Source organism: Gymnoscopelus braueri, assembly GCF_963280865.1.
Source record: "Gymnoscopelus braueri genome assembly, contig: SCAFFOLD_389, whole genome shotgun sequence".
Lineage (NCBI taxonomy): Eukaryota > Metazoa > Chordata > Actinopteri > Myctophiformes > Myctophidae > Gymnoscopelus > Gymnoscopelus braueri.
The window spans coordinates 24983-33862 of record NW_027660790.1 but is presented as its reverse complement, the minus strand read 5'-3'; the positions used below and the strand labels follow the sequence as shown (position 1 = coordinate 33862).

General features: G+C 39.2%; 1 protein-coding gene across 1 annotated transcript; it reads left to right on the top strand.

The window, feature by feature from the left end:
• The first annotated feature begins 1512 nt into the window (after nucleotides 1–1512).
• LOC308081188 (uncharacterized protein) lies at nucleotides 1513–6313 on the top strand. The gene is made up of 6 exons (XM_080457579.1): nucleotides 1513–1591; nucleotides 1908–2058; nucleotides 3447–3562; nucleotides 3854–3932; nucleotides 4021–4129; nucleotides 4905–6313. The coding sequence occupies exons 2-6, from the start codon at nucleotides 1957–1959 to the stop codon at nucleotides 5855–5857; spliced, it is 1359 nt and encodes a 452-aa protein (XP_080313705.1). The 5' UTR covers nucleotides 1513–1591; nucleotides 1908–1956; the 3' UTR covers nucleotides 5858–6313.
• The last annotated feature ends 2567 nt before the right edge of the window (nucleotides 6314–8880 follow it).

Sequence of the window (8880 nt, the reverse complement as noted above, 5' to 3'; positions counted from 1 at the left end):
ACAGGAAGTGGGCGGGAACAGGCCAAATTCACGTGACGTCATTTCACTTCCGGGTTCAGTCATAGTGGGGATTCACTGGAAATTCTCCGTCAGGCTAAACAGGGTGTCTCCAGAACAAAGCCAGCATCTATTCGTTTTTTATGGTAAAGTAAATTCTACTACTGTTTTCTGTTTTATCATCTTGTTTTCTTTATAGAACTATCGTTTTTTTACATTTTAAAATTCGGAAATTGCCTTAGATTGGGTTGAGAATGTATGCTAGCAATGCTAATAATATTAGCCCTGCTGTCTGCCTGCCTGTGTAACACTGTTTTTCTTATTTTATTTTTTTTATAAATGATGAAGTGGCGATGCCAGGGTGTAGGTTTTGTTTTAAAACTACAATGTATTTGTAATCAGATATAACATTAGTGTATATCCATTATAACCCAGTGTGTTATCCTTTGTATCTCACTGTGTGTGTACATATAGCTATAACCAAATGAACCCGACGTATTTTCAGTGGTGGAAAGTAACTAAGTACATCTACCCAAGTACTGTACTTAAGTACAATTTGTAGGTACTTTTACTTTACTGGAGTATTTCCAATATTCATTACTTTTACTTCTACTCCACTACATCTCAGAGGCAAATATTGTACTTTTACTCCACTGAAATTATTTGAAAACTTTATTAACTAGTTACTTTGCAGATTTTGATGATTATTTCAAAACATACATTAACCACATTACACCTTAATACTTCTACAAGCTTGTGAGCTTGTAGATCTGCTATGGGACATTCTGCATAATGAGTATACTTTCTACTTTTGGTACTTTTTAAGTACATTTTGATACCAATACTGTACTTTTACTCAAGTACATTTTGAATTCCAGACTTTTACTTGTAACAGTGTTTCTACATTGCAGTATTGATACTTTTACTTAAGTAAAAGAATTGCGTACTTTTCCACCACTGCATGTTTTAACATCCCTGTGAAATAAGAGATGATTAGGAAATAACCTGACTTGATGCATTTCATGTTTACATGCAGATCTGAGAAGTTGAATGATAGACAAGTAAAGTATTTTATCAGGCGACACTATGGAAATGATATTGCATGATTTCAAAGCCTAGCTCTCATGAAATAATTTGTGAAGTTGCCAGAGCACTTATGCTCAGCTAAGGTTTTCGTTGTACACCTGCAACAACTGATTATTTACAACTGATTACTCCTTCCTTCAAGGTACCGGGCAGGACTGCATGACAGTGGTGTGTCCTCCTCCCTGAGCCAAGACAAGGTTTAAACTACCTCAACTATACAGGTATATGAATTGTTTGATTAACTGATAGAATGATAGACAAGTCAGATATTTTTTGAGGCGACACTATGGAAATGATATTGCATGATTTCATAGCCTAGCTTTCATGAAATAATAATTTGTGAAGTTGCCAGAGCACCTATGGTCAGCTGAGGTTTCCGTTGTACACCTGCAACAACTGATTATTTACAACTGATTACTCCTACCTTCAAGGCACCGGGCAGGACTGCATGGCAGTCGTGTCGTCCTCCCTGAGCCAAGTCTGAACTTGACCTACCTCAACTATACTGGTATATGAATTCTTTGATTAACCACTAATAAGGTACATGAATCCTCAGTGGATACTGGATATCGATAATTCTTTATCATGTTTCTAAAAATGTATAGTCACTCACCATACTGACTCTTAATCTCCTGATTGATTACGTTATTAACATTTAGAAAAAGGTACAGTGGTACGATTATACAGTGAAGCTAAAAGGATAACACAAAAAAGCCCAGAGGACTTGTTTCCATTGCTGCCATTGTATCACTGGAAAGATTGTTCTCAAAATCTTAATCTAAACCATTTCCATGCAGATCATTATTGTTGCTATTTCTTTTCAGATTATGGAATTCACCAAGTCCCTATCACATCTGCCGCAAATGAGGTTCAATGATGTTGAACGACTTGTTGCCAAGTTTTCCCATACACCAGGTTCCAAACAGGAAAAAGGCTACAAGTTCTACTTCGAACAGTACCTGTTTGATTTTGAAGGTAAAGTGCTTTTGTCTTTTTTTATGTTGTCTTTCTGTTTTCCAAAATAAAAACATTGCATATAGCATACCATATTATTGATCAGGTTACTGTAGCACCACCTGCAAACTAACACCTTTCCATACTACTGGGGTAGTGGTTCTGAAATGTATAGGCCTACATATTAAGCCGTGGACCCCCATCTGAATAGGTTTTGTGCCAGGGACGCTGCAGAAGAGAAGATTTGTGTAAAAGTTTTTCATAATAATTCTTAAGATTGTAAGTACATATTTGTAGATAGCAGATCTACAAGCTCACGGCGCTGAGCTTTATAGTGGTTAAACTGATTTTGATACTATATTCATTAATTTTGCTGGCGACCCCACTTTGAAAACCACTGAGCTATAGACAAATCCACAGACGCGCTGTCTGCAGGCCGTCATAACTGCTGTGTCAAGCGGCTGCCGCTCCGCGACACTGCAGTTATGACGTGTCTGTGGAATCGTCTATAGAATATGTATCATAAAATATAAGTCAGTAATATGCCTGGTTAATCTTGCACACTTCTTCCCAAACAATGGAACACAGTCTCTAATGTAGTTGATCATGGTGTGGCGGTGAGAGGACGATGTTACCGGTCAATGAAGAAAAATGAGGAAGCTCACTACCTACAGGTTTCTCAGATTGTTAACCTGCAGATGGTTTTCCTGCAGATGGTTTTCCTGCAGTTGGTTTTCCTGCAGATGTAGTTCCCTGCGTTTGCAGATGTTTTTCCTGCAGTTTCCTGCGATTGCAGATGAGACTTTGCAGTGTTCCCACAATGTTGCATGTACTTCAGTGTGTTTCTCAGTCTGTCAATGATTTGTGTAGCTAAACTCCCCAAAACAACTTCATACATATAAGACATATATTTAAAAACATTAGTGTCTTTTTTTGGTGGACAAATAAAAGACTGAGAAAGATTCTGTGAGATCCAAATATATTCATTGGGCCCAGACAGCTGGCGTAGCCGTCTGGGCACCTACAGTAGGCTGCTAATGCCGCCTGACAGCGTATCGCAGGTTCGACTCCCGATCCCGACGACCTTTGCTGCGTGTCACTCCCCATCTCTCTCTCCCCATTTCCTGTCAGTCTACTGTACCTATCAATAAAGGCAGAAAAAGCCACAAAAGATACATACTGTATATTCAAGTTTAAGGGTTGTTCACACCAAGCAATATAACTATAACGATAACTATTGTTCACCATTGTCTATTATAGTTATGATGTGGACACTGGCATCCACTTGAGATTGAACTTTTTTTTTGTGCTTGGTGTGAAAGGCCCTTATATACGGTATACACTCAACTTTTGATGTGTAAATGTAACGTGCACAGCAACAACACTCATTGTTATTTCCCTATTAACAGGTGACACTTTCGCAAAAGGTTCCTGTGGAACTGGAAAGCACGTCATGCTCTTGCGCTGCGGGCAAGGCACTATGTAACCACATAGTTGCACTGCTTTTTCAAACGGCACACTACAGGTACGTCCCAAAAAGTTCATTAAAAAAGTGAAACTTTCATATATTCTAGGTTCATTACACATAAAGTGAAATATTATATGACATGAATGAATGAATAAATATAGGGAAAAAACGTTTCAACAATATACATTTTTTTGGGATGCCAGCACACAGAGGAAGGCTTGACGCAGAAGACCTTGGGGTGCTGGCTATTTTTCACATTTTATGAGTCTTTTTGAGCTGTGCACCTGGCAAGTTGTATCTAAAATGTACTGAGTGCTTGTTTTTCGTTTCTGTTATGTACCTGTATAGTACCCTAGGAGTCAAGTCTGTGCCATTGCCTCTGGCATGCACCAGCTCCCTGCAAAACTGGCACCGGCCACGTACACAGGTCAGATATGGATTTTTGTTTGATGTTGAACAAGTTCAACCGTTTGTATTGTCTTGTCTATTCATTATTCAACATTATTATATTATAGGGTATTGCACCAGAGGCGACAAATGACATGGAGGTGCGGAAACCAGTGCGAAGGACAAAAGACAGTGTCAGGACCGGTGTGAAGTGCACACTGTACAGAGCATATGCTGGTGAGTATGAGAATGAGCTCCCACCTGTACAATAATTCTAATGCATTTCTAACATACATTAAATATACCTTTCTTTAGGAATTTATGATTTATTATTAGTACCAGGGTTTGGCGGAACCCTTTTTTATAAAATGCAATATTTCAGGGACAGTTTGCATGTAAATGAAGAAGAAAGGCCAGCACTCACAAACGAGTCTTTCTGAACTTTTTAGTCATAATATCAAGGCCTGTGCCATGATATATAATGACAAAGTTCAGGACTTGTTTGAGTGCTGGCCTTTCTCTTTATTTACATGGATTTCTGTTGAACCGTGCACCTGGTAAAAATAAAGGAAAAGTGTATTGGACTGAATTGTGCACGTTTTGTTTCCTCCTTTGGCAGTTTTCATTACAAACATGTACAGGGAGGTGATAACTTATAAGTGTAGGTGTCTGCTTTAGTGTAGCCTCGATCTCCAGACTTTTATTGTTTAGTTTTGCTAAAAAATAAAAGCCTGGACCATCGCGTCGGTGTACCCGGTATGAGGAAGTGTTCATTTCCCCAACCAACCAGAGTGCAGTGGGCGTCGCTCGTAATGTTGTGTTAACGGGGCGGGGGTTGACGGACAGATCGGTGAACCAATGGGATCAGGCGCAATCTCTCTCCGGCTCTATACACCCGTCCCTCTATACACGAAATCAGGAGCGTTGGGGCAGCCTATCTTTAGTGTAAAAGAGCAGGTGTCATAATATTATGATAAATCTAAATTTGACCTCTCTCCCTTTTTTCTGTCAGGGCCACTTCCAGATACAGATGTCTTGGCAAGCGGGGAGAAATTAAAAGACCGGCGTCCACAACCCGGCATTTGTAAACTGCTCCATGGGCTTAAGGACCTTCAGATGGTCGATTCAAAATTTGGTCCAGTGCCATTTGGGTCTGTTCTGTCTTATCAGTGCCCTCCTGAAGTAAGCAGAGACATTATTAAACATCCTGGTGGCCCGGAGTTCCCTCTGTTGCCTGTAGATGGTTACGCCTATACCTGTACATCTTCAACAGCTTTTCAGCCCAGCTACAAGCAACAATGCCACTTGGACAGCTTACAGGTGTCAAGGGAGGTGTCTGCTTCTATTGAAACAGAAACCCGCCAGCAGTCCGAATGCAAGCTGTGGACCGAGGTACGCAAGCCTAGACTTACAGCCAGCAGATTCCGGGAAATATGCCATGTTCGTGGGGAGTCGTCCGCAAAAGCCTTGGCAGCCCGCATTCTAAAAGGAACTCCACAGACAGCGGCCATGAAAAGAGGACTGGATCTGGAACCTGAGATACTGAGGCAATATGCAGACTTTCGTGATGTATCTGTGACACAGTGTGGGATCATAATCCACCCTGACGCACCTCACCTTGGAGCTAGCCCTGATGCTAAGGTCTATGACCCAAAAGTAACACCACCATTTGGGCTGGCTGAGGTAAAGAGTTGTGATGTTGAATGCAAGGCACAAGTTAAACACCTTAACACAGTACAAGGCAAGGCCTACCTTAAAAAGAACCACAAATACTATTATCAGGTTCAAGGTCAACTAGCCTTAAGTGGTCTTCAGTGGTGTGATTTTGTCACAGATACTCACACTGAATACACAATTGAAAGGATTTATAGGGATGAGGAGATTATCCAGTCAATGCGACAGAAACTTGATGAGTTCTATTATAATGTGTACATGGATGTCTTCTTAACCTGTAAACCTAAGTAAATGTACTCAAGTTTCTTACTTTACCTGCGTTTCTCTCTTCTACTTTTCCGTTCGGCTGTTCCCTTCAGGGGTAGCCACAGAGAATCATCTGCCTCATCACACTGTCCTCATCACACTGTCCTCTGCATCTTCTTTCTAGTATTTAAAATCCTCCACCTTCTGTAATACTTTATATACTTGGGCGATTTGAAAATAGACGATCTATAAGCCCACAATGTGTTGTGTTGAGATGTGTCTACATTGAACATGGGACATTCTGCTTAATCGATCGGTACTTTTACTTTTGGTACTTACTTTTTTGATGCCCGTAGATTTGTCCTTTTATGTGGTATGCAGGCGTGTCGTTGCCCGTCCATCTACAAGTGCTATGTTTTCTAGTCTGCAACCATACAGTAACCCACTTTCAACCTGCCATCCCTATTTTGGACATGTTACTATAGTATAGGTGAATAAAACACTAGGCATAAAGTATTTGTGACAATCTGTGTGATATTAAACATATGTTTGCAACATAAGTTTGTTTTTCAATCACTTAATCCAAAATGTGTAATGAAAAAAAATTGCCATTTTGACAAGTTGAAGTTTAACAGGCCTTTTACTGGACATAGTAATTTTACAAACAATACAACTTAAATTTGTAAAAATGTATACATTCAACATAAGCAATGTTACTTTTCAGGAAATGGATCCAGTCAATACATCCAGTCAATACTTCTCATTGGCTCAATATTTATAAAACCCAGACTTAACCAATTGAATAAAATAAATCTACAACCTCAACACGATTGTAGATATGCTACTTTCGTACAACATTCTTGCATGATGACAATTTATGAGAACACATTGAAATGTGGAGATACAAGATTCCTGAATGACAGTGATGATGTATTTAAAGTCTCTAGAACCACACAAAGATAACATTTTACCCTTTTTTCTTAGATGTCGAAATTCATGAAATGTATCCATGAACATTTGCAAAAAGAAAAAAACAATGCAGAAAAGTCCCTACCTACCTAAGTTAATCCTGCTTCATTGACCACTTACTGGTTGGATTTACATCATATTTGCACAGATTGTCTACAGGTAGGACCCCAACACCCAAAACAACCAGAAAGATATGTCAAAATATTCTGTATTGTGAATCAGCAGGATTTTAGGCTCCTAGGCCTTGTTAAATATTATAGATGTTTCTTTTTTTTTCAGAGTTACTTCTATTCCTAATATATTACTGTAAAATGCCTGCAAACAAAATGACTGCTTACTAACAGGACATGTATTCTGATACCATGTTTTTACCCACTTCATATTCATGTGGAATCTAAGGATGTTTCTCAGGTAGGCCAAATATCCTGATGCCTCAAAACAGATGGAATGACAAAATATAGTTCTATAAGCCTTCTATGGTAGCCAGACTTAAAATGCAGTATGGGCTAAGTAGAATACACTACTGTGTGCCATTCTTAATGAATAATCATCAATCAGCAGCTTATTCTCAATTTCATATATGTATTTACTTTTTTGAGCAGTGTGAGGGGGGGGGGGGGGGACTGACTGACGGGGGCCAAACCGTTTTCCATAAGCTGCTGATTGATGATTATTCATTAAGAATGGCACACAAAAAGCGTATTCTACAGCATGTACTTAAGCCATACTGCATTTAGGTTGTATGGGCTTATAGAAATATATTTTGTCATTCCTGAGGCTTTGAGGTGTAGAGATATTAGGCCTACCTGAGGATCATAGATTCCATATGAATATGAAGTGGCAGGGTAAAACATGGTATCAAACTGTATTCCCTGAAGCAGTCATTTTGTTGTATTTGTAGGCATTGTACAGTATTAATAGATCAGGATTAGAAGTAACTCTTTAGTAACTCTAAAAAAAATGATGCCTTTAACCAGGCCCAAGAGCCTATAAAACCCTGCGGATTCACAATACAAGCCAATTTTAACATATTTGTCTGGTGGCTTTGGGGTGTAGGGGTCTTACCTGTAGACAATCTGGGCAAATATGATCCCTTTTTCATGCAAGGTTGGGGCAGTTCTGCATTTTCTTGGTGCAGAAATGTTATTGAAGAATTTCATGACCTTTGCAGTCAATGTAAATAGTTTGATGGTTGATAGTTAGATGACAAGTCAAAGTTATGAAAAAACAAGGTCAGGTTTTGTTCTACCTCCGACCAAAATCACAAGTGAATATTCCTATTTCTGCCTTGAATAAGGCCTTATATTATATAAAGGTGCTGCTGGACACTACCTGTACGACCATCTGTGTATAAGTACAGTGTGAAAACAACCAGCGTGTAGAAAATGAACTCCCTATTTCAGGGTAGGTGTGTTTTTGCAGTGGTGAGCCACTTCATGGATGAATTTCATGACTTTTGCAGTAAAAGTAAAATTTGGGACAATCCATTTCACGAAGAGGACATCTTAAAGATATGGGGAAAAAAAACAATGTCACATTTTGTTTTACCGCTCAAGGGTCCTTCTGGCCGATCTTCAAGGTCACAACATTTTTCTGTTCTGGCCCCACAGTGGTTGAATGAACTCCCCACTGATGTCAGGACAGCAGAGTCACTGATGAAAACCCACCTCTTCAGGAAACACTACCCTTCCTCTTCGCCTTGCCTACTTGTTAACTAGTTGTACAAACTATTGTTTTATTGGATCTTGTTTATTCTATACACTTATTTGGTTTAGCACTTGCTCATTTGCATTTGATTTTCCTATTTTGCCTCATCTGTTTATGAAAGTAGGTAGCTGATATATTGCACTTTTACTTTAGCGCTAGGTATACTCTTGGTTGCTTGTTTTAGAAGAGAATGCACTTAATACTTCTGGTGATTAGTAGTTTCGTTCCCTACCTATGTTGAATGCACTTATTGTAAGCTTTGGATAAAAGCGTCTGCTAAATGACTGTAATGTAATGTACCCCTGATAGAAGAGTAGGACCAGTATTACATGTGAATATTCCTCAGAAAAGTCCACTTTTTGCTATTTCCACCCATAATAAAGCCTTATATA

Coding starts and splice junctions, on each gene's coding strand:
- LOC308081188 (XM_080457579.1), top strand. CDS start 1,957: ATGATGTTGAACGACTTGTTGCCAAGTTTTCCCATACACCAGGTTCCA. Junction 2,059..3,446: donor GTACCTGTTTGATTTTGAAG/GTAAAGTGCTTT, acceptor CCCTATTAACAG/GTGACACTTTCGCAAAAGGT. Junction 3,563..3,853: donor TTTCAAACGGCACACTACAG/GTACGTCCCAAA, acceptor GTACCTGTATAG/TACCCTAGGAGTCAAGTCTG.